This window comes from Schistocerca piceifrons, chromosome 2 (genome assembly GCF_021461385.2).
Source record: "Schistocerca piceifrons isolate TAMUIC-IGC-003096 chromosome 2, iqSchPice1.1, whole genome shotgun sequence".
Classification (NCBI taxonomy): domain Eukaryota; kingdom Metazoa; phylum Arthropoda; class Insecta; order Orthoptera; family Acrididae; genus Schistocerca; species Schistocerca piceifrons.
Window position 1 is genome coordinate 385,289,195 of NC_060139.1, and position 26,546 is coordinate 385,315,740.

The 26,546-nt window shown below is 41.6% G+C and overlaps 1 protein-coding gene across 1 annotated transcript in view; it reads left to right on the forward strand.

The window, feature by feature from the left end:
- LOC124777198 overlaps positions 1–15,472 on the forward strand; it is a 303,378-nt gene extending 287,906 nt beyond the window's left edge. The window contains exon 23 of the mRNA XM_047252513.1: positions 13,650–15,472. Coding sequence (XP_047108469.1) covers positions 13,650–13,902 — 253 coding nt within the window. The 3' untranslated portion in view covers positions 13,903–15,472. The remainder of the gene's footprint in view (positions 1–13,649) is intronic.
- The last annotated feature ends 11,074 nt before the right edge of the window (positions 15,473–26,546 follow it).

Genomic DNA, 26,546 nt, shown 5'->3' on the forward strand with positions numbered 1-26,546 from the left:
TTCACTACCCAAACACAGCCCCCCCCCCCCCCCCCCCCAAGTACTAGACCCAGTGTTGAACCCTGTCTAGAACAGTTCCGACTGCCTTCTCAAAGGGATCCTCCTGCCCTCCCCCAAAACCATCCCTTGCAGACATTTCAGGAATTCCTCACATCCAGTGTTGCCTCCCAGTCCTTCTTGAAGAACATCCCGACAACCCCCAACATCACCCCAGCTGAATCCCGTGCCATTAAAGAGCTGAAAATAGACCACTCTATTGTCATCCTCCCGGCGGATAAAGGCTCCACAACTGTCGTACTTGACCGTGTGGAGTATGTGGCAGAAGGACTGTGTCAACTCTCTGACACCTCAACCTACAAAGCTGTTACCCAGGATCCCATTCCCTCCATCCAGACTGAGCTGCAAAAAATCCTAAAAATCCAAGGTCCCTCACAAGGCCTCACAACGGCTTCCATAGACTTACTCACTCCACCTGAGCCACGTACCCCTACCTTCTACCTATTACCCAAAATCCACAAAGAGAACCATCCTGGCCGTCCTATTGTAGCAGGCTTCAAATCCCCAACCGAACGTATCTCAGCTCTGGTAGACCAGCACCTACAACCTATCACCTGCAGACTCCCATCCTACATCAAAGACACAAACCACTTCCTAGAATGCCTCAAATCCATTCCCACTCCTCTCCCACCTGAAACCTTTCTTGTCACCATAGATGCTACATCCCTTTACACAAACATCCCACATACCCATGGTCTCTCTGCCCTTGAGCACTACCTCTCCCAACGCCCACCCGAAGATCTTCCAAAAACCTCGTTCCTTATCACACTTACCAACTTCATCCTCACCCATAATTACTTCACTTTTGAAGGCCAGACCTACAGACAAATCAGGGGAACGGCCATGGGAACCAGGATGGCTCCCTCCTATGCCAACCTCTTCATGGGCCGCATGGAGGAGGCTTTCCTGAAGACCCAACAGCTGCTTCCCCTGGCCTGGTATAGGTTTATAGATGACATCTTTGTGGTCTGGACTCATGGTGAAGAAACACTCCTTAATTTCCTCCATAACCTCAACTCCTTTTCGAATCTGAATTTCACTTGGTCCTTCTCCAAAACCCAAGCCACCTTCCTGGATGTTGACCTTCATCTTGTTGAAGCTCACATCCACACCTATGTCCATATCAAACCCACAAACAAACAACAGTACCTTCACTTTGATAGCTGCCATCCTTTCCACATCAAACGCTCCCTTCCCTACAGCCTAGGTATTCGTGGCAAACGTATCTGCTCCAGTGACGAATCCCTCAACAACTACACCAATAACCTGACCAGTGCTTTCCTCTCCTGCAACTATCCTGCAGACCTTGTCCACAAACAGATTTCCCGAGCAATACATTCCTCCCCGTCCAACAACAATGTTCCTACCCCCAGACCACACAGAAGTATCCCCCTTGTCACTCAATATTATCCTGGCCTCGAAAACATCAACAAATTACTCCGCCAGGGATATGACTTTCTCAAGTCAACCCCTGAAATGAGATCATCCCTTGACAAAATTCTCCCCACACCACCCAGAGTGGCCTTTCGTCGCCCCCCTAACCTCCGTAACATCCTTGTTAAACCCTACAATATTCCCAGACTACCTTCTCTACCCAGCGGTTCCTACCCCTGTAACCGATCCCGCTGCAAAACCTGCCCCATGCATCCGCCCACAACCACCTACTCCAGCCCCGCTACTGGTAAAACATACACAATTCAAGGCAGGGCTACGTGTGAAACTACACATGTCATTTATCAACTGACATGCCTGCACTGCACAGCCTTTTACATCGGCATGACAACAACCAAACTGGCTGAGCGCATGAACGGACACAGACGAACTGTCCGCCAAGGAGATGCCCAATACCCAGTAGCGGAGCATGCCCTCCAGCATAATTCTAGGGACCTAGGAACCTGCTACACCGTATGTGCCATTTGGCTTCTCCCACCCAACACCAGTCCCTCTGAACTGCGGAGATGGGAACTTGCACTCCAACACATCCTTTCATCCCGCCATCCCCCTGGACTGAACCTCCGTTAAACAACCTCACTCCCATTCACTCTTCAGTCTTCTCCTCTTTCCCTTTCCTCTTTAGCCATTCACGCATCTTATCATCCTACATAGTTGTGTTTATCTTTATACTATATACCTCTTTACTTCTGTATGCATCCTCTTTGGTTTGAAGCTGGCACAGTACTTACAGTAGAATATCTTTGGCTTCCCTCTGACAATCATGCCTCCATCCTTGCTACCCTGTAACTGAATCCACTTTCCCTTCTTCCCTTTTTTCCCCTCTCTCCTCCCTGATGAAGGAACAAAGTTCCAAAAGCTAGGAATGTAAATTTTCAGTTCTGTTTTATGTGTATCTATCGGCTGTACTGAGCTGAGGTAAGTACTGGCCAGCCCCTCTATCTCTTTGTTAGTATTTGTTTCACATCTTATATGAGATTTTCCATTAATCATTTAGATCACTCTTACTTCGGAAGACTTCTCTCCATTGAGAATGACATGCTGCGTTCTGTTATCTAGGAACTCTTCAATCCAATCACATAATTGGTCTGATAGTCCATATGCTCTTACTTTGTTTATTAAACGACTGTGGGAAACTGTATCGAACACCTTGTGGAAGTCAAGAAACACGGCATCTACCTGTGAACCCGTGTCTATGGCCCTCTGAGTCTCGTGGACGAATAGTGCAAGCTGGGTTTCACATGACCGTCTTTTTCGAGAGCCATGCTGATTCCTACAGAGTAGATTTCTAGTCTCCAGAAAAGTCATTATACTCAAACATAATACGTGTTCCAAAATTCTACAACTGATCGTCGTTAGAGATATAGGTCTATAGTTCTGCACATCTGTTCGACGTCACTTCTTGAAAACGGGGATACCTGTGCCCTTTTCCAATCCTTTGGAACGCTACGCTCTTCTAGAGACCTAGGTATACCGCTGCAAGAAGGGCGGCAAGTTCCTTCGCGTACTCTGTGTAAAATCGAACTCGTATCCCATCAGGTCCAGCGGCCTTTCCTCTTTTGAGTGATTTTAATTATATCTCTATCCCTCTGTCAGCTATTTCAATATCTACCATTTTGTCATCTGTGCGACAATCTAGAGAAGGAACAACAGTGCAATCTTCCTCTGTGAAACAGCTTTGGAAAAAGACATTTAGTATTTTGGCCTTTAGTCTGTCATCCTCTGTTTCAGTACCATTTTGGTCACAGAGTGTCTGGACATTTTGTTTTGATCCACCTACCGCTTTGACATAAGACCAAAATTTCTTAGGATTTTCTACCAAGTCAGTACATAGAACTGTACTTTCGAATTCATTGAATGCTCCTCGCTTAGCCCTCCTCACACTACATTTCGCTTCGCATAATTTTTGTTTGTCTGCAAGGCTTTGGCTATGTTTATGTTTGCTGTGTAGTTCCCTTTGCTTCCGCAGCAGTTTTCCAACTCGGTTGTTGTACCATGGTGGCTCTTTTCTATCTCTTACGATCTTGCTTGGCACATACTCATCTAACACATATTGTATGATGCTTTTGAACTTTGTCCACTGATCCTCAACACTATCTGTACTTGAGACAAAACTTTTGTGTTGAGCCATCAGGTACTCTGTAATCTGCTTTTTGTCACTTTTGCTAAACATAAAAATCTTCCTACCTTTTTTAATATTTCTATTTACGGCTGAAATCATCGATGCAGTAACCGCTTTATGATCGCTGATTCCCTGTTCTGCGTTAACTGTTTCAAATAGTTCGGGTCTGTTTGTCACCAGAAGGTCTAATATGTTATCGCCACGAGTCGGTCCTCTGTTTAACTGCTCAAGGTAGTTTTCAGATAAAGCACTTAAAAAAATTTCACTGGATTCTTTGTCCCTGCCACCCGTTACGAACGTTTGAGTTTCCCGGTCTATATCCGGCAAATTAAAATCTCCACCCAGAACTATAACATGGTGGGGAAATCTACTTGAAATATTTTCCAAACTATCCTTCAGGTGCTCAGCCACAACAGCTGCTGAGCCAGGGGGCCTATAGAGACATCCAATTACCATGTCTGAGCCTGTTTTAACCCTGACCTTCACCCAAATTATTTCACATTTCGGATCTCCGTCAATTTCCTTCGATACTATTGCACTTCTTATCACTAGAAACACACCTCCCCCTTCACTGGCCAACCTGTCTCTGTGGTGTACATTCCAATCTGAGTTTAGGATTTCATTACTGTTTACGTCTGGTTTCAGCCAACTTTCTGTCCCTAGTACTATATGGTCATTGTGACCGTTTATTAATGAGAGCAGTTCTGGGACCTTTCTATAGATGCTCCTGCAGTTTACTATTAGCACATTAATATTGTTATTACCTGTTGCATTTTGCCTACTCCTACCTTGCCGCGTCTCAGGATGGCGTCTTGTCGGGCCTAGGGAGGGAATTCTCTAGCCTAAAAAACCCACATGTGCACTCCACACGTCCTCCGCTACCCTTGTAGCCACTTCCGGCATGTAGTGCACGCCTGACCTATTCAGGGGGACCCTACATTTCTCCACCCGATATAGGAGGTCGAGAAATTTGCACCCCAGATCTCCGCAGAATCGTCTGAGCCTCTGGTTTTTAGCCTTCTAGTCGGCTCCAAACCAGAGGACCGTGATCAGTTCTGGGAACGATACTGCAAATACACTCCTGGAAATGGAAAAAAGAACACATTGACACCGGTGTGTCAGACCCACCACACTTGCTCCGGACACTGCGAGAGGGCTATACAAGCAATGATCACACGCACGGCACAGCGGACACACCAGGAACCGCGGTGTTGGCCGTCGAATGGCGCTAGCTGCGCAGCATTTGTGCACCGCCGCCGTCAGTGTCAGCCAGTTTGCCATGGCATACGGAGCTCCATCGCAGTCTTTAACACTGGTAGCATGCCGCGACAGCGTGGACGTGAACCGTATGTGCAGTTGACGGACTTTGAGTGAGGGCGTATAGTGGGCATGCGGGAGGCCGGGTGGACGTACCGCCGAATTGCTCAACACGTGGGGCGTGAGGTCTCCACAGAACAGCGATGTTGTCGCCAGTGGTCGGCGGAAGGTGCACGTGCCCGTCGACCTGGGACCGGACCGCAGCGACGCACGGATGCACGCCAAGACCGTAGGATCCTACGCAGTGCCGTAGGGGACCGCACCGCCACTTCCCAGCAAATTAGGGACACTGTTGCTCCTGGGGTATCGGCGAGGACCATTCGCAACCGTCTCCATGAAGCTGGGCTATGGTCCCGCACACCGTTAGGCCGTCTTCCGCTCACGCCCCAACATCGTGCAGCCGGCCTCCAGTGGTGTCGCGACAGGCGTGAATGGAGGGACGAATGGGGACGTGTCGTCTTCAGCGATGAGAGTCGCTTCTGCCTTGGTGCCAATGATGGTCGTATGCGTGTTTGGCGCCGTGCAGGTGAGCGCCACAATCAGGACTGCATACGACCGAGGCACACAGGGCCAACACCCGGCATCATGGTGTGGGGAGCGATCTCCTACACTGGCCGTACACCACTGGTGATCGTCGAGGGGACACTGAATAGTGCACGGTACATCCAAACCGTCATCGAACCCATCGTTCTACCATTCCTAGACCGGCAAGGGAACTTGCTGTTCCAACAGGACAATGCACGTCCGCATGTATCCCGTGCCACCCAACGTGCTCTAGAAGGTGTAAGTCAACTACCCTGGCCAGCAAGATCTCCGGATCTGCCCCCCATTGAGCATGTTTGGGAATGGATGAAGCGTCGTCTCACGCGGTCTGCACGTCCAGCACGAACGCTGGTCCAACTGAGGCGCCAGGTGGAAATGGCATGGCAAGCTGTTCCACAGGACTACATCCAGCATCTCTACGATCGTCTCCATGGGAGAATAGCAGCCTGCATTGCTGCGAAAGGTGGATATACACTGTACTAGTGCTGACATTGTGCAAGCTCTGTTGCCTGTGTCTATGTGCCTGTGGTTCTGTCAGTGTGATCATGTGATGTATCTGACCCCAGGAATGTGGCAATAAAGTTTCCCCTTCCTGGGACAATGAATTCACGGTGTTCTTATTTCAATTTCCAGGAGTGTAGTTAGCTCAGATTCCACCCAGCGAGCGAGGCTTTCTGCCTTCACCAATTCCGCCAACTGCCTGTACGAACTGAGGATGACCTCTGAACCCAGACGGCAGGAGTCATTGGTGCCGACATGAGCAACAATTTGCAGTCGGGTGCACCCAGTGCTTTCTATCGCCACCGCCAGGGCCTCCTCCACATCTCTGATGAGACCCCCTGGCAAGCAGACAGAGTGAACACTGGCCTTCTTCCTCGACCTTTCCGCTATTTCCCTAAGGGGCTCCATCACCCGCCTAACATTGGAGCTCCCAATAACCAGTAAGCAAATGGAGGGTTTTGACAATGATATTTTAAAGCGCTCCATGTTTGAAGTGTATATAAGTAGTGAATACCCGACATCACAAAAACTTGTTACAATATTGCAAGAAAAAAATTGGTTTCAGAGGTAGCACATCATCAATGCAAATAATTTTAAAAGACTTTGATTTCAAATATGTTAATAAGAGTGTTTTTTGATTGAAAGAGGTGACATAAGTGGAGAACGAACCTCATCCCTTATAAAGATGTACAATACAACAGGAGGAAGTAGTTCAAAATGTATTACCCTGATGAATCGTAGGTGTGTCAGAATCATTCCATGAATACTTGCTGGGAAACGAGTGATGGTACTGGTGGTTTTAAAGTTCCCATAGGAATAGGTTCTCACATAATTATTCTGTATCTCGGCTCTTCTTCTGGCTTTGTTCCTGACAGTAAACTGAAATGTAGGCATAAAAACAATAGCAAAAATCGGAAATGAACACTGTCAGTTTCAAGTGGTTCACTGAAAAATTCTTGCCATACTGTACTTCGAAGTCGGTCATTGTAATTACTATGCCAGTTATCATTCACCTGTTACAGAGAAAACACTAAGTACAGAAACCAGGAAATCGGATATCGTGCTCTGGTTTAAATAAAATATACCACCAGACTTGTGCCAAACTTTACAGCTTGTTAATTTTAACAAGTCTTGTGACAGAACGTACAGATTTGACTTTCGTGCATGTGAATGTAGTCGCAAAGTTTTACATTTACTTGCATATCATTTTCATTATAATCTGTCAGAATTAATTTTGGCACAGATTAAAAGATATGTGTGGAGAGGGGGGGGGACAAAACATTCAACATAACAAACACTGTTTCGCTTTTGTGTGAAGCAATAGACAACATCCCCTTTCAGCATGGGCACACCGTTTGCAGGAAGCTGAAAAGCTTCAGAAAGAAGATTTTGATAGGGAGGTGAAGATGGATATGAACCTTGAACCTATCATCAGATGGTTCAGACACAGACTCGGTTAGCAGTAACAATTCTATCATGCTGTTGAGTTTGTTCCAAATTAAAGTAATGATATTTCTTGGTTTTACAGACTCGAAGTTTAAAAAATCTGTTTGTCCATATTTTAATTGCATACATGGTACATGGGAACTTCCTAGCCTTTATTGATTAGAAATGTGTATATTGTGAAGAATATAGACTGTATTGTTCCACATATTGCCCAAGGAGAAGTTAAGCTTCGTCCAGCGTGTTGTATGCCTTAACTACTCGTGAGAATGTGGCTGGATGAATTAGTTGAGAACTACAATATTGCAACATATAAACCTCTATGATTTTCAAGGTGGGAATTGGAAACACCTTAAAATGATAGTACAAATTAAATGTCGAAGTATTGATGGTTTTTGACTTTATCGGTCAGCATTCCCTAGAATAATTTGTAGAAAATGGTTGGTTATTTGCCTGTTCAGTGGACCATAAATGCTGTCTGTCACTGTAATGTCAAATAAGTTAGTTCATACTTGTAGTGCTCGTTGACAGCGAAAAATATGACAGCATACAGACAATTTTCATGGAAGTGTTTTGCACTAGTCTTTGTTACCAGTAATTCTTTTTTACTCACAGTAATTTACATTTTACATTTGACTACAGTCTCACACACACACACACACACACACACACACACACACACATTCACACATTTTTCGTAGATTTGAACATATACCATAGGGGTATGACAGCAGCAACACTGTTCGGCAACGCGGCCTTTATTAGCCCACTCTCTGCCATTACATATGCCCAGATCTAATCCCCTCCATGCTTGCCTATCGCTTCATCTCTACACATGGAAGTGCCATCCTATGTGAAGTGGACTATAGTACATTTGTAAAATCATGAATATTGAGCACAGGATATTGATTGGGTATCGTAGGGGCATTCAATTCTTTGTAATCACCCCAGGGTCTCCAACACCCGTGTTGTTTTTTTTTAAAAAAGGTAAGAACCATGCACTATCAGATCTTCGTATCACTCTTTTTTCGTGCAAGTCTATCTCTGTCACTTGTATCAAGCCACCATCTCTTTTCCTAGAAGCCCAGTTGTCGTTTCTTCTCCTTTCTTGAGTTGAGCCAACTGAATGTCAATGGTCCTACTGTATGCATACAGAAAATTCACCCCTAAGATTGGTTCCATCACATCCGCTATTACAGACATCCAGGGATAGTGTTATAAAAACCTAAATTCACTTCCTTGCTGCAGCTGCCATACTTCGTTGTTGGCTGTTTATTTGCTGTCATGAGATGAACAAACGAACTGTTCTTGACTGAGATATTTCTCTCTACTGGCCAGGTGCTTACATTGGACTCAGTGTCAAGCAGATAATAACACGAAGTCTCCACATCTTATACATAGAGTCATTGTGATAAAGGCAAAAAGGAAGTGCCTGTGCTTACAGTCTACGTGTTATTTACATGGGTGTGCATAACTGCAGGGTAGATTATACCCAGCAGCTCATTCACTGAACTGTTTGTGATACCGGCATAGTTGTTCATGTTTCTTCTGTCCAATGTTCAAGTGCACTACAGGACCCTCAGAACTGGTGGTCTTCCAACCCTCGATATGTCTCTGTAACACATTTAGTTGTTTCTTTAATGTCTGAAATTGTGCCTCTTCCGACTTCGTCACTGCTTCTGTGATGTGCGGTGCACTTGCTTTCTCCATTGTTGCATAAACTCTTGTCAGACAGCTGGAGAACAGTGGTCACATCACACCCATCCTTCATAGCCACCACTCTTTTAGTGCCACGGGAAGCTGTGATGTCCAAATGTACTGGAGCGTAGCATCCGAAAAGTCTGCCTCTGTCACCATCCTCCATAACTGCCGCAAAAATTCTGAGGGGGGGATCTTTCACCTCGTCACTCACTGTGTGCAAGGTGTATCCATTCATCTAACGGTTTATTAAGCCTACTTATCAAAATCTTCTTTAGAGTTGTATAATGCTGGGATGCTTAATTTCGTTTTGTACAATGCCACTGCTCTGGAATCCAGACTGCTGCTTGCTATAATGAACTTTTCTTGGTCATTTGTTACTTTATTATAAGTGAACAGCAACTCTAACATCGAAAACTAGAGTTTCAGTTTAGCGGGAAGGAACTGAGGCATGTGCATCTTCATATGCCCTCTAGATTAATCACCATTTCTTATAGTTTCATTGATTGCGGAGCCTTTCGTGCACAAATCATTAATTAATTCCAGTGAAAAGTTTGCATGCCACGCAATTTCATTCCACAAGTCTTGTATCTGACAGTGGATTACGGAGCCTTTCGTGCACAAATCATTAATTAATTCCATTGAAATGTTTGCATGCCACACAATTTCATTCCACAAGTCTTGTATCTGACAGTGCAACATACTCTGTAGCTCTACTAAATGTGTTGTAGGACTTCTGTCATTTGTCGCTGTCGTATGCGTTGGCGAATTTGTGTCATGTAGCTTATTTGTTTCTTGCTGTGTGAGTTCTTCTGAGCCTGGAGTCGCCACTTTATGGTCACTACATAACATCATATTAATTAATAACTTCTTATACGCACGTGCGAGAACATAAACTTTATTTCTGTTTCTTGTGAAACGTAAAAGTGAATAACCAATAACTGAACTTTTAACTCCATAGAACAAAGGCTAAAAATAAACAGTACTCAAATAATTAACGTCTTTGCCACCGACTGCTGCACTAAGTGTAACTGTTTATTTATTTTGTCTGTTTTCCCACTCCTGCAACCTATTTCATGAATGTACATTATTGAACAAGATACATCAAAAGAAAAGAATAGGTTGTGGTTCAAATTCTGAAAAAACACCACATAATATTGAAAATAAATGCAAAGCAATTTTTAAGGTGTTTCAAAACAGTTATATTTCCTTTTATAACATTTCTAAAATGGTTGAGTTTGCTATTTCTTACCTGGGACATCTGTTTCAAAAGAGATTTTTTTCAGTTATGGGGAACATTTGGTATGTAGAAAGGTGTAGACTTTCAGTTTATACTTCTAAATATCTCCTAAATGTTAAAATTGATTCAGAACTTTCTTGTTGTGATTTTATTATGTAACTAAAACAAACAAAACATTTCTGAAAAAAAGTCATGTCTAGTAAAAAAATAGAACTGAATGAAGTTTAATATTTCAGAAAACTGTAAAGACTTCTAAGTAATTTCAAAAATGTGTCCTGGGTTTGACCCAAAAAATATGGTAATATTGGTAATATTTCCTAGGTTGGTCCTAAAACAACGTTATAAGCATAGCAATAACTGACATGTATTTTGTCATCCCCACAAAGTTAACACATGTAAAAAAGTTAGCCTTGCAGATTCAGACCTTTGTAATCAATATGTTGAGAGCTTTTCTGGTGGTGTTGGCTGTTTCAGAGTTGGTTGACATTTTCTCTGTCAGAATGTAGTGTTACCTGGTACTACAGTCATACACTCTTCAGTTACATTAATGTGATCACTTGTCAAAAGCCTGAATGACCATATTTTGCAATGCAGACAGCTGCAACACTTGCAGGAAGAGAGTCAGTGAGGTCCTGTAAGGCACAGACGAGGGTTGGAGTCATGACAGCTGCAGCACCAAGCTCAGCCGCACTAAGTTTCTTGCTTTAGGATCCATGGCACAAATGGCGCGATTGAGGTGGTACCACAGGTTCTCGATTTAGTTTAAATTCAAGGGATTTGGTGGCCAGGGGAGTATGGTAAAGTCATCATGGTGCTCATTGAACTACACACACACACACACACACACACACACACACACACACACACACACACACTGCAAGCTGTGTGACAGGTTGCATTGTCCTACTGGTAGAAGTTGTCATGCTGAGGAAGAACAAACTGCGTGTAGGGGTGAACGCAGTCCCCAAGGACATATGAATACTTGTATTGATCCATTCTGCCTTCCAGAATGACAAGATCACCTAGGGAGAACTACGAAAACATTCCCCAGACCACAATGCTCCTTCCTCTGACCTGGACCCTTCCAACAGTTGTTGCAGAGTATTTGCTTTCAGATGTTTCATGCCATACATGCCAACATCACTTGTCCAATGGAACATAAAATGTGATTCATCTGAGAAAGCCACCTATTACGACTCAGTGAATGTCCAGTTGCGGTACTGGCATGCGAATTCCAGCCTTCGTTGCTGATGAACAGCAGTTAGCATGGGTTCATGAACCAGGTGCCTGTTGTGGAGGCTCACATGCAGCAACATTCACTGAACGGTCATTGAGGAGAGACTGTTGGCAGCCCCTTGATTCACTCCGAGTTGTGCTTGTAAGCTTGTGGATGATATTTTACCACATATTTTCATCTTTGTGTTCAGACAGTGTTATTTGAAGATTAGAGATCTGAAAAATTGATCTCTAGACATTTTACAGTATTGTTCTCGTGAAGCTTTTATTAACACCATCCCTCTTGAAGTTTTCTTTCATCTTCTCTGTTTCTGAGATCAAGGCAAAAACTTGGGTCTTGCTCGAGTTTGGTTCAAATCATTTTGGCCATAGTACACAGAGAGATGGTCCAGAGAGTTGAACATTTTGGCTCTGTTTCTTCAGATGTATATCCTGATTTGCCAGTGAAAGAAATGAAAGTGATTCCTGTGTTTTGTTTCCTTCCATATCTATCTTCTATAAGGCTAGATTAGATTGAGAATATGCCTGCAACATAATCTTCCAAGTATGAAATCATCTTGTTCTGATACGATTACTTCATTAACTGATCTTAAGATCTGTTCCGAAGCTTTAAATAGAATAGAGAGAGGTGTCAGCTGTATTTTTTTTCCATTCTATAGCTGGCTCCTACCTTAACTCCAAAATAGTAATGACTGTTTTTCTTTTTAGCAGTGTAGTTTTCAGAAACTTGTTTCTTAAATAAGATGTCAGAAAGATTGTGAAACATCTGTTCGGTGTATAATTTTCATATAACATACTTAACAAAATGTTGTTATTGATGCCATTTGGATGAGTCACATGAGATGCCTATGGATGATATTTTATCATTTTAAATTTTTGTCACGTGCTCAGTGAATATATAAATTGCTTTTTCAGTATCGAAGACTTTTTGAATTCCGAAGTGTGATTGTTTGAAAATGCCATTTTTTTCACTGGTAGGAGACTGTGTAGTGAGAAGAGAGTGGGGGAGGGGTGTATGTTGGTAGTTAATGGAATATTTAAAATCAAGCATCATATGGAATAACATACATATTGACATTGCAGAACTACAAGAAAAAATTGTGTTGAAAGTGATGTTCATTTTCCTTATTTAAATGCCATCAGTGTTAGAAAGCCATCCTATATTCAGGGTGTTACAAAAAGGTATGGCCAAACTTTCAGGAAACATTCCTCACACACAATTAAGGAAAAGATGTTATGTGGACATGTGTCCAGAAACACTTAATTTCCATGTTAGAGCTCATTTTAGTTTCGTCAGTATGTACTGTACTTCCTCGATTCAGCGCCATGATTTCATACGGGGTACTCTACCTGTGCTGCTAGAACATGTGCCTTTACAAGTACAACACAGCATGTGGTTCATGCACGATGGAGCTCCTGCACATTTCAGTCAAAGTGTTCGTACGCTTCTCAACAACAGATTCGGTGACTGATGGATTGGTGGAGGCGGACCAATTCCATGGCCTCCACGCTCTCCTGACCTCAACCCTCTTGACTTTCATTTATGGAGGCATTTGAAAGCTCTTGTCTACGCAACCCCGGTACCAAATGTAGAGACTCTTCGTGCTCGTATTGTGGACGGCTGTGATACAATACGCCATTCTCCAGGGCTGCATCAGGGATTCCATGGGACGGAGGGTGGATGCATGTATCCTCGCTAACGGAGGACATTTTGAACATTTCCTGTAACAAAGTGTTTGAAGTCACACTGGTATGTTCTGTTGCTGTGTGTTTCCATTCCGTGATTAATGTGATTTGAAGAGAAGTAATAAAATGAACTCTAACATGGAAAGTAAGCATTTCCGGACACATGTCCACATAACATATTTTCTTTCTTTGTGTGTGAGGAATGTTTCCTGAAAGTTTGGCCATACCTTTTTGTAACACCCTGTTTATACATATTGATAGTTATTTGTTTGACCTTTTTATCTTCATAATTTATTGAGAAGATTATTTATAGTTTCTGTTCAAATAAAAATCTTAGCTTTTTGTATATTGCAGCACATTTCATTCTGAATCACTTCAACACACGAAGAAGTTTTTGAGAAAAGCTGTGTCATGTAAGAACCTGAGAAGAATTTGTACATTGGCAGTCTCTCTTCTTCTCATATTTTTGATTGGTTCTTCATTTTTGAATCTGTTTGTAAACTGTTGTCTATACAGTCATACATTTTATGGAACTCTGTGTTCTGTGATGGAAGATGTATTTAAGCCTTATGTAACACTGAGGCATCTTTCTCCGCCTCCTACATGATGATAAATTTAAGATATATAATACAATTGCCATAGATCTGAGGTAGAAAGTCACCACATATAATTACTCATCAATGGTTGGAACAGTGATTTATCTTAAATAACCAGTGTGTGTTAGAGGGTGCAGTGACAGTGAAACAGAAGATTCAGAGCCACTAAAGTGGTTTTTCAGTTAAAATAACTCTCCATTTGCAATTGTGTTACTTTTTATTGTACTTGCAATGCATTAATTTGAAAGGGGGTGCTGTACATACAGAGTATGTGTTTCTCAACGATTTAATTAATTAAATTAATTAATGATTCATATAATGTAAACTGAAATGTAGTTTTTGTAAGTACAAGAAGGAATCTGCTTGTGCAAAAATATGTGAAGAGAGCTATGTTCTAATAGTTTAAAAAACTGAAATAGTTGATCAAGTCCTGATGTGAAAGGACTGGCGTGTTTTGTAAATATTAATTTCTGTTTCTGCTGCAGTTGAATTTATGAACAGAATATCTAGTAAATATGGTATCTGGGCCACTAGATGCATTTCTATACCTATAGATTCCCTAGACTTATTGCTGTATCTGGATCCAGATTTGGATCTTGTCTAATTGTAGCTAATACAACAAACATTGGAATACTGATAAAATTATGTAAGAAGGAACTCAAAAACTTATGTTTTTGAAATATAAAGCAATATTAGAGCAGGATTGGCAACTAACATGGAAATTAAACTTTATTTGATAGATCAGTATAAATGCAAATCTATGGCAGTTTTCTAAAGTGCAATACTATTAATTTTTTTGCCTGTGGAATGCTGTTGTGTCCTTCCCCTTTTTGTATTCTGATTGAATAGTTTATTTAACAATAAATTTTGTGATACTGCATGACAAAAACAGAAAGTTGATTAATTCAATTTTTAAATCAGCTTTTTTTGGTTTGTGCTCAACTTTGTAACTATTTCTTTTATGATTATGTTAAAATAAATATTCTCCCAACCTTTATTGTAGTTTACAGTGCAGCAATAGAAAAGAACGGCAATAACAATGTACTTTGTAATGAAATGTAGTGTGCCTTCTGTCCTGGACCATTTCAATGGAGTAGATACATTTGAAGCTGTTTTGTATTATATACATTTATAATATAATAACTTATAGTTCCGCTAAATATAAAAAACTTTTAGATTTTCCATTGCATTATAAATGTAATTTAACCCTTTAACTTCTCTGGAATATGTTTACGCACACCACCAGGCCTTCTATCGGGTACTCTGAATGTGTCTACGCATAGACACGTTTAGGGTACCAGGTAGGACTGGTGGTGCACGTTCAAAGGTGCATGCGTTAACACGTCCAGAGCAGTTAAAGGGTTAATAACAGCAAATTTGTATGTTTGTACAGTAACATTTTTGCAGCAGAATTCTAAGTTATTTTAGGTTATGCACATAATCTGATTCAAGCCATGAAGATAGTGTTTGAATTGTACATGAGAAATGACTCGTCTTTTCTCTTTTGTTGCTCTAATATGATATCTTAATTTATTTTCAATGAATCAATGCATTATTTGTGTTCTGAAGATAGAACTCTGCTTGTTAAGACTTTTTCCTGTTATGTACAAAGAATACAATTATTGTTTACCTTTGCAGACAATACACATTTAATGTCATCTCCTCCTTCCTTCATATCTCCTAAACTATGTATTGTACAATGATATAATTTCACAGGTGCATTCCATGGTAGATGTGAACAGCATCTGTAAAATCTGTCACACATACAGTTAGCAGTAAACAAGTAATACATTGTCATGCCTATTGCAAAAATGAACAGCGAAAATATAATAAACAATAAACTTTTTTCCTTTCATCATTTTGAGGAGGGAGTCAGTGAGTAAAGTTTGATAAAGGTTTGAAATTATGAGTAAAGTTTTTGCAAATCAATGAAGTCTGGGCATTCCTGTGTCATGGCCTATCCTTTTTCACTCCTACTCCCAAGCTCTTGATAGGGAGGTGGTTTTTACCCCCACAGTGGTTCTTTCCAGACAGTAAATGATACTTGTATGTGTTCCAAATTTGGTTGAAAGCAGTCCAGTGGTTTCAGAAGAGATGTGGAACATACATACATACATGCATGTTTTAATCTGTATGAATATCCTTTTCCCCATGATCTGATTTTGATAATATGTAGCCAATACAGTGCACCTAGCTATGCTGAAGTTACCGGTGAACACTCCACAAAAATCCGTCTAGTGGTTTTGGAGAAACCGTGCAAAAATCCTGTGAAAATTCATATTGTAGTTTTGGAGATTAGCATGTTCAAAGACAGTCAGACATCACTGTTTTACAGATTTATTGTTAGTACAGAATAGTAATACATGAATTTTCATGGCAGTAAATAGTCCAAAAAGACACAATACTTAGAAAACAGTTTTCTAAATATTAAGATACTTTACTGAAGAATTTTACCATCCAAAGTCAGTTGCAGTTGTTTTACATCCAACTACTGGGAAGCTTTGAGTCCGCAGAAAGGATGAATGCTTCTGGTAGTTGGCATGACTTTTTTAGATAAAAGAAGAATATGTTTCTAACATCTTTCTGATGGTAATTCCAGGATGGAAGCAGTAAACAAAAATGAAAATAGGTGGTTGACTGATGCTTCACGATTTCACTAGCTGATGGTTACAATACTCCCACTGAAAGATTGACAACCTTAGTTGACCACAATCTCACGCCAGCTATCTGTAGTCATTCTTCATAGCCTCATAATATTGATATGAGTTTATGTGTGGCAATGTTATATGCACTTAACAGCACCTTAAACCTACGTCTGGATCAGATTTTTTAGCTTCATCTTCACGATCTGATTCCATGAAAAGCATAACCTGTGTTATTTTCTACAGACCTTCAACACCTACCTTGAAATCAACTTAGCGGTGGTCTCGCGGTTCTAGGCGCGCAGTCCGGAACCGCGCGACTGCTGCGGTCGTAGGTTCGAATCCTGCCTCGGGCATGGATGTGTGTGATGTCCTTAGGTTAGTTAGGTTTAAGTAGTTCTAAGTTCTAGGGGACTGATGACAACAGCTGTTAAGTCCCATATTGCTCAGAGCCAAATCAACTTAGCTGGTCTCTTTCAATCAAGTAAGTTATCTTAGATGTTGATCTCTGGCTCTTTGAAGGCTCTGTGGGCCACTCTGTCCATTTCAAATGTAGCAACTGTCAGCGGTTTCCTTATGAAATCTGTCACATATGTCGTGCCTTCTCTAGAGCCTTTGACCCTATGGGTGCCACGTATGCAGTGGGAAGCAGGGGTTAACCAAATATACCAATAACTTTGTCAGAGTCTTTACAGAGTGTGTTACTTGCTGTGGTTATAACTACATCATGTCATGTTAAAGTCGCCTTCAGGGGCTCAGCCTTCATTTGCTGGGTACAGGCTTGGTGGCCCTGGGGATCCTGAGCTGGGGACTGGTAGGCACTGCCAGTCTTCTGCCACAGTAAGCTCTGGGCATTTTTCAGTGATCACTATGCCACGCAGCAGTGGGTCATTGTGAGTTAAGGGGAACAGGGGTCTTGGGTTGACTGCACAGATAGGGAGGATGGTAAAAGCCTCTATAACAAATACCTCATTCTCAAGATATGCTGTGCCCCAATGAGATACATGGCAGTTGAGGGGAACAGTTGTAGTGGGCATCCTCTGGGGAACCTGCTACACCTCGGTTGCATAAGGTTTACCTAGGCATGTGGAGTTCTGTCTAGGTGGACTTTTATTTCCCTAACTGCTCATGGGACTGAGGTGGAACCCTTGAGATTCTCTCTTCCTCCTCTTAGCAGAAAGGGTAGGCTGCTGGCAGGTACCAACACCCAATCAAACAAGAGGGCTCATGTAGAAAGTACTTCTGACTCATGAGTTATTTTCAGAAGTGTTGCCTCTGGTAACAGAATGTGTGCTGGTAATCAGAAAGTGTTTTTAATAATAAAAAGGAAAGAGAGAAGCTTCGAGAGATATTTGCCTTTCTATAGTCAAAAAGACTTAGAAGGCTTTTCAGGCACTTTAAAATTAGCCAGGGTATCGTGTAATGGGACACTATTGGTAGAATCATCTAGTTCCCAGTAAGTTAAGAACCTACAGAAAGTGCAGTGCCTTGGGGAATATGCCATTGAAACTGAGCTGCACACCACCTTGAATTACAGCAAAGGTGTTGTGATGTGCAAGGATCTGATGGACATTCCAAAGGAGGAACTGAAAGATCAGTGGTCTCCAGAAGGTATGGTTGACATGAAAAACACCATGAAGAGGGTGTATGGGGATCTTGTAAAATCAGATTCCTTTATCCTGATGTTCAGAAGCATGAAATTTCCTGAACACATTGAGATAGATTTCCTTTGGCTACAGATGCAGCCTTATTTCCCCAACCCAGTGAGCTGTTTCAAATGCCAGCACTTTGGGCATACTACTCTTGGGTGTCACAGAGGAGCCACTTGTGGCAAATGCCTTTAGGTCGCCCACAAAGGAGTCACTTTTTCATCTCCTTTGAAGTGTGTAAATTGTTCTGAGGCTAACCCTGTCTGCAATCGGGATGCATCATATATCTTAAAGAATGGAAGATAGAAGAGCTTAAGGCTGCAAAATGTATCTCGTATGGTGAGGCCAAAAAGATTTATAAAGCCGTGCTGACTCCAATGTTTACCACCCCCTTTGCTTCACTTCTTAAACAGCCAGTGCAGACAGCTGATACTGCTACACAAATGGATGTTGCTAGTGACAGCACTAGTACCTGCATTTATCAATGCACTTGTGCTGCTGGAATTACTTTGACACCTGTACTTCCCCCTAGAACTTCAGAAAATGCTATGGTTGCTGCTGTTTCAGAATTCTCTGCCCCTCCAAAGATTCAGTATGGTATGCCATCCAGTGCTGCCACTGCCGCTACCACTGCCACAGTTGTGGCTTCAAAGCCTACCCAGGGCAAAAGATCAAAGACAAAGCATCCATCACTGACAGAATTGGGAAGTAAACAGTCTGAAGATGTTGACATTGTCTTCTTTGACATTGCTAATGATTCTTCTGTAGAGCCGGTGGACCTTGATGTCGGACCGGGGCCATCATCTCGCCCCGAGACTGAGTCCTCACCCATTGCAGGCTCCCCTCCCCACCAGAAGGATAGGATAAAAGTGGTACCCCCATAATAGATGGCTCCCATATTACAGTGGGACATTAATGGGTTCAGGACATGTGGAGCAGCTGAAACTCCCAACACAGGCACATCTCCATGAGTGATCCATCATGTCATTGACTTATCATTCCCAAAGACCTCAGATAATCTTAGGAGGAAACCCATACCATGGTAGACTGATAAGTGTTGGTGCTCAGCGATCTGGGGCTGGCATGTGCCTCTTTGATGGATTAAGTACCACCCAACAGCAAATAACCTCGCAGTATTTTGGATATCGAGAGCCAAGGCTCGATGTGTAATTAGGGAGAGCAAGAAAAGGTCATGGCAACCATTCTGCTTGTTCTACAAAAATGTTGGAAGCCATCGGTAGCATTTCCAGTAGACACAGTCTTTTACCAATAGCACTAGTGCTGTAGTAGGGCTGTCTCCAAACAATGCCTGGAGACACTGCTCAGACAATGGTACACCATTTTGCAAAGACTACTACCAATGCCAGCCAGGATCTAGTGTTCCACCACTACCATGCGATGGTAGAGAGGGGCAAGTTGGACTTCAGATCCATCAATTTTCAGTCTTACAACCACCCTTCCTCCATATGAGAACTGGAGTTGGCACTGTTTGATACTCATGATACTGCACCTGGTCACGATCAAATCCAGTACTGCATGTTTCAACATGTGCTTAAAGTGTCAAAGGAAATCCTCCTTGAATGTTTTAATTTGATATGGCAGGCAGGTCACTTTCCTAACTTTTTGACAGAGAGTTTTGATCTCTTACCTCAAACCAGAAAAGAAGGGCACAGGTCCTAGTAGTTATTGGAGTACTGCGTTTATGAGCTGTGTTGGAAAATCCTTGGAGTGGTTGGTTAACCATTGTCTTGTCTGGTCTGGTTATTAAGAGACCAGGTGACTCCTTACCTGCTCTCCGTGTGCATTCCAGAGGTGTCTGTCCACTGTCAACAACCTGACACTGCTAGAGGTGGATATTCAGCAGACTTTTCTAAATAAACATCACTGTCTCAGTATATGCTTTGACATTAGGAAGGTGTGCGACACTACTTGGAGACACAGTATTCTAGGGCACCTCCCCATCTTCACATGGTCTTTCCTGTTAAACTGTTTTTTATTCTGTGCATTGGTGACACGCTGTTAGATTGTTTTGAACAGGAGAGTGGTTTCCCCAAAGCAGTGTTTTAAGCGTTACTCTCTTTGCCACAGCCGTAATCACTATCACGTCTAGAGTGAGGAGTCCTGAACAGTGCTCCTTATTTGTGGAAAATTTTGCTGTTTTCTGTTCCTCCTCCATTGTTGCAACAGCAACTCACCAATTGTGACTTACAGTGCAGAGATTAGAGGGTTTCCAGTTCTCTGCAGGTGTGTGTGTGTGACAGAGAGAGGGAGAAGGAGGGGGGGGGGGGGAGAGAGAGAGAGAGAGAGAGAGAGAGAGAGAGAGAGAGAGAGAGAGAGAGAGAGAGAGAGAGAGAGTTCATTTTAACTATTCTCTCCTTATTTTTAATTTACCTAACTTGCATAGGAGGGACACTGTTCTACATTTTAAAGATTGTGAGGTTTCTGGGCCTCGTTTTTTACTCCAAATTGTTGTTGTTGCCACACCTGAGGGATCTGAAAGCCAGAATCCTAAAGACACCGTATTTCATAAAGTGCCTTAATAACAGGTCTTGGGGAATGGACAAGACATGTCTGCTCCAGTTTTGTAGGGCTTTCATGTGTTCATGGCTATACTACGGGTGCACAGTGTATGGGTCAGTAAGACCTTCTTATCTGGAGGTTACTGACGCTGTCCACAATGAGGAGATTCAGTTGGCTGTGGGTGCTTACAGGACCAGCCCAATACCAAGTCTCTTGCTGAGACTGGTGACCCACCACTTACAGTCAGATGGCAACTCCTCATGGCATGTCAGGTGTGTGAGTACCATGCAGCTCCGACTTCACATGTATAACACACTATTGCTCATCCACCTCTCAAACACTTTTTCTCCAATCTTCCATAAGCAGGCCGTTTGGGACCCATGTGCGGCATTATGCTGGAGGCACGTGGCATGTAGCAAGTATAATGTCAAATCCACGGTTTTAACTGTGTCATTTGCAGAGAGGCCGAGAGTAATTTTAGATTTACTGCAGTACAGGAAAGATTGAACACCTGCATTGTTTTAAATACATTGTTTAAGACGATTTCTCCGTTGGTTTCCTAGATCGTGCCCTCAAGGCCCGACTGCCTCAAGGTCTTTACTGTCTTCAACATGGAGTTACATGCGATCTTGTAGGCACTGAAGCATATGATACGTGATTTGAGTACTAAATTACTATTATGTTCCGAATCTCTGAGTGCCCTTCACACACTACAATTCTTGTGCCCAGCAGATAAAGTAGTCCAAAATATCCAGGATGCCTTCCTCTAACTACAACAGCTGAAGAAGGAACTGTCTTTCTGCTGGGTGGCAGGGCACATGGGTATTGTGAGGAATGAAAGAGCATACGTAGTAGCCAAAGAGGCATATCACAATCCTCAATTAGTTCAGTGTGCCATCCCCCTGCATGCTATTGCCCCATTGTTGAGATGCAGAGTCTTGTGTCAGTGGGAGGATGAGCGGCTGGAAGCAACAGACAATAAGTGCCATCTACAGGGTGTATGACACTCCAATTTTTAAACGGTTATAATTTCTTTATTTATAAAGCAATTTTCTTAGAACTACTTTTGTTAGAAACTGCGCTCCTTGAGGTTGTGTTTAACATCATTTTAAACCTCCACATAAGCTCCAGCATCCTCTGCACTTTTTTAAAACAAGCTGGTATATGCGATACTGATGCCTGCAACATGTTAGGTGGAACGTGGGCTAACACATCAGATAATCCCGCTTCTAATTCATCCAAGTTCTGTGGTTTTCTCTCTTAAACCTCTGTGTCAGCCCAACACCAGAGAAAAAAATTGCAAGACACTAAATTAGGGCTGTGGGCAGGCCACTCATGTGCACCACATCTGTCTATCCAATGACCTGGAAAATGATCATGCTACATTTGCAAAATGTGCAGGTGCTCCATTCTGCATGAAGTGAAGCTGTGGGTTGTTCCTTTGTGATATTACTGGCCTTACACGATCTTGCAGCATTTCCAGGTATCTTTTGCCATTGATTGTGTTCCATAGAAAGAAAGGACCAAAGGACCAAGAACTTCAGATGACGTGCTATCACACCATACTGTCACCTGTGCTTTTTTCAACCCATTTGTGTGGGTTTTTGTCTGCCCAATAATGGCAGTTACACCTATTAACAAATCTTGCAATGTGGAAAACTGCGTCATCAGTCCATGGAATGTTCTCAAAAAGTTCAGGTCAATCATAGTTCCAACCCAAGAAAATTTCTCAAAGGTCATTCTTCTGCCACAGTCATCAGGCAACATTGCTGCACATAATGCGGCTTTCATGGTATAAAAGTGAGATATTTCTTAAGAATCTTTGCAGTTGCATAACGTGAAAGACCACTTTCACAAGATCCTAGACGCAGTGATTTCATGGGACTGCTCGTTAACATTTCACATACTCTGGTGTCCTTGAAAGTCATGGTCTTACTGACCATGTTACAACCATGACATTCCCTGTTGTTAGTAATTTAGAATGGCAATTTTTAACGGTTTTTGCATCCAGTGTTACATGGATCCCTCGTTTAGCCCTCTACCATCTTTGCACTCACACCAAAAAACCCCAGACCTAATGATGAGCTATTTTGGCTGGTTCTTCTGCAGTGAACACAGGCGGCATTTTCCAACTGAAACAAAAGAAAAATATGTTAAACACAGTCTCAAGAAGTGCTGTTTTTAACAAAAGTAGTTCTACGAAAATTGGTTCATAAATAAAGAAACTATAACTGTTTAAAAATAGAGAGTGACTTATTAGATCCCCTGTAGTAAGGCTCGCAATGTGACCATGGCGTACCTCCTTTCAGTCACATCGATGGGACGAAGTTTTCCTTACTCATCTCCGCAGAAGCCACAGCCCTATGATGAATGGCTTCTTGCTCAGATGAGAGGACCCTCCAATGTTTGGTATTTTTGGTGTACAGTTCACTGTGCACCACATTGTATTAGACTGTTTTATTCTTAAATCAAAGGGTAGAGTCAGATTTGACACAACAGACCTGGCCTGTATTTTAAGCGACTTTCCAACTAATGTGGTTAGAGTTAAAGTTCTGTGAATTGTACAGCATTTTTCCCAAGATTTTAGGGAGACAGTCTTAATGTGTTAAGAGTGACTGGCTCACACAGCTTTTTGGAAGTGGTCAACCGGTCACATTTAACTATGCTGTTGTTTTGCTTGTGTTTTAACACATGGTATGGCACCTTTCACTCTTTGTCCATTGTCTTAGGGCATTTAAGATAGAGTGATTGTGTGGGCCATGCAAGTGAGGTAGGAGTGAGTGCATGAATGTCATTTCATAAGTTTCATTCTCATTGTGTGGTACAATTTTAACAATTTTATCCGCACACACACATATATATATATATATATATATATATATATATATATATATATATATATATATATATATATATATATATATATATATATATATATATATAATGGAAGGAAACATTCCACGTGGGAAAAATTATATATAAAAACAAAGATGAGGTGACTTACCGAACAAAAGCGCTGGCAGGTCGATAGACACACAAACAAACACAAACATACACACAAAATTCAAGCTTTCGCAACAAACTGTTGCCTCATCAGGAAAGAGGGAAGGAGAGGGGAAGACGAAAGGAAGTGGGTTTTAAGGGAGAGGGTAAGGAGTCATTCCAATCCCGGGAGCGGAAAGACTTACCTTAGGGGGAAAAAAGGACAGGTATACACTCGCACACACGCACATATCCATCCACACATACAGACACAAGCAGACATATTTAAAGACCAATGGGGTCATTGTGGGGGTGTTGTGAGGGTGACATGGTATTAGAAGGTGGAAAGTGTAACATGAGGTGAAATGAAAATGAAAATAAAAATATATGGGGAGAGATAAAGGTGAACCGGAAAGAAACTGGAGATTTGGAATGAAAAAAGGCGAAAAGGTGTTGGTTACAGCTGGGCTATGTTGGACTTGGGTTGGTAGACAACGATGTGCATAAAGGTTAGGTGGTTGTGTTGCCGCCAAAACACGTTAAAGGACGGAGAAATTCGGGAAAATTTCGAAAAAACTGCGTGTAGTATATTAAAAGGAGTGGTATTGTGGTGGCAGATTATGAAAATGAGGCTAACAATTGTCTGACGAAGAAATAATGGCGTTAAAACCTGTGGGAAGCGGCTAAAAATGATCAGTGATGTGGGAAAAACGGAAATGGAAATAAAGCGAAAGTTATTAGAACTGGCCGAAATGGTTGTTTATAAGGTGAAAGGAGCTGTTTGTGAACTAGAAACGGTGGATATTATAGCGGCGGTAGTGCTGAAAGCGGATTTTTTTTTTTTTTTTTTTTTTTTTTTTTTTTTTTTTTTTTTTTTTTTTTTTTTTTGTTATGGTTTGGAAGTGGGTTACGTATTATTGAGTATATATATAGGTGGGATAAAATAGTATAGCAGATTACGGTAAAAAGGAGAAGGTGAATACAAAGTGAAACTACTGGCAAAAACAGAAAGAGGAAAATAAGACGACAGAAAAGATTTCGAAATGCAACAGTGACAATAACAAACGTAATTGTTGGATTCAAATTAATGATATCAATATAATGGAAGGAAACATTCCACGTGGGAAAAATTATATATAAAAACAAAGATGAGGTGACTTACCGAACAAAAGCGCTGGCAGGTCGTTAGACACACAAACATACACACAAAATTCAAGCTTTCGCAACAAACTGTTGCCTCATCAGGAAAGAGGGAAGGAGAGGGGAAGACGAAAGGAAGTGGGTTTTAAGGGAGAGGGTAAGGAGTCATTCCAATCCCGGGAGCGGAAAGACTTACCTTAGGGGGAAAAAAGGACAGGTATACACTCGCACACACGCACATATCCATCCACACATACAGACACAAGCAGACATATTTAAATATGTCTGCTTGTTTATTGCGAAAGCTTGAATTTTGTGTGTATGTTTGTGTTTGTTTGTGTGTCTATCGACCTGCCAGCGCTTTTGTTCGGTAAGTCACCTCATCTTTGTTTATATATATATTTTTTTTTTTTTTGGCATGCTTCGGGTCACTGATAACCTCGCCGTTGAGTGCCCATAAGCTTCAAACCTTCACACTCTCTCTCTCTCTCTCTCTCTCTCTCTCTCTAATGTTGTTCACCCACTGTGATATTCATCACCCACAGAAGTTACACAATGTCATAGTCTAATTCATATTTCACACCTAATCCCGATACTTCTCCTGTGTGTGACCTAAGTGCAAGGTCTCTCTGATACACCCACTTAAAGCTCCAACAATTATTCAGCCAAAGTCAGTAACTAATCTGTTAAAGCTGGTGCCATGTGATAAAGCACCGATTTGTACACGAGCTGTGATACAGTTGCTTTGCAGGATTCTGTATAGGTATGAGAAATAACCAGCTATCTACTCTAGTCTCTCAATTCTCCTGGCCCAAACCTCTAATATTGTTAGTAATATAATAAATTTCTGCTGTCATAATTTTTGTATATTACTGACGATACTGCAATTGCTGCACTCTAGTATCATCTTGGCAAACGTAGCATTAGGTACTTATACTCATGAGTAGATTTAGCAGTGTGTGTAAGCTGTGAGTTTCCTTGGAATTATGTTATATAAGATACTGAAGTTGTTGAAAAGTATTACTGATTGCTGATCATCATGTCACCTGCAATACAAATGTCATAAAAATTGGTAGTAATGAGGTACCACATTCTGATAAATTAAATCTTGACTTTTAATTAAGAAGCATGTAGAGAAATATGTATATCCTTGAACTCAAATGTACTAGAGTCAATGGAATAATTTCATTCTGCTTTTGTGTGAAACGAAGGAAGTTCGTTAGAGTCCTATTTACTACAAACACTTTTTTTCTGTCTAGATGCCATTTAAAATCACCATGTTTGTAGTCAAAGTTATTTATGAGTAATTATCTTTCTGTTGAGTTAAAATGAATTAATGGTTGTTGAATATGTAGCTCAAATATCACTAATTGTCTGTACAAGTGTGTTCCATGTTTCAGCAGTTTAATGCGCTGTGAAGCGAAAGTTTATCACATGCATATTTGCATCTTTTTTCTTAGAATGTGCAGTCTAAATTGTTCATTGTATGAAGTCTGATGATCCTTGCTCCACATTGTGAAATATTTCATTGCATTGTGCTACATTTTAACATGGTCAACCATCGCTCTCCTACAGCGATCTCTGTGCCTGGTTTCATAATAACTGGAAAAATAATGGTACCAACACGCAGACTCAGCTTCAGGAAGGAGTTTGTTCAAATCCTATCTTAACTGCAAACTAAACAATCATTTCCACTCATTCCTGAACCTTTGTGATTCATTC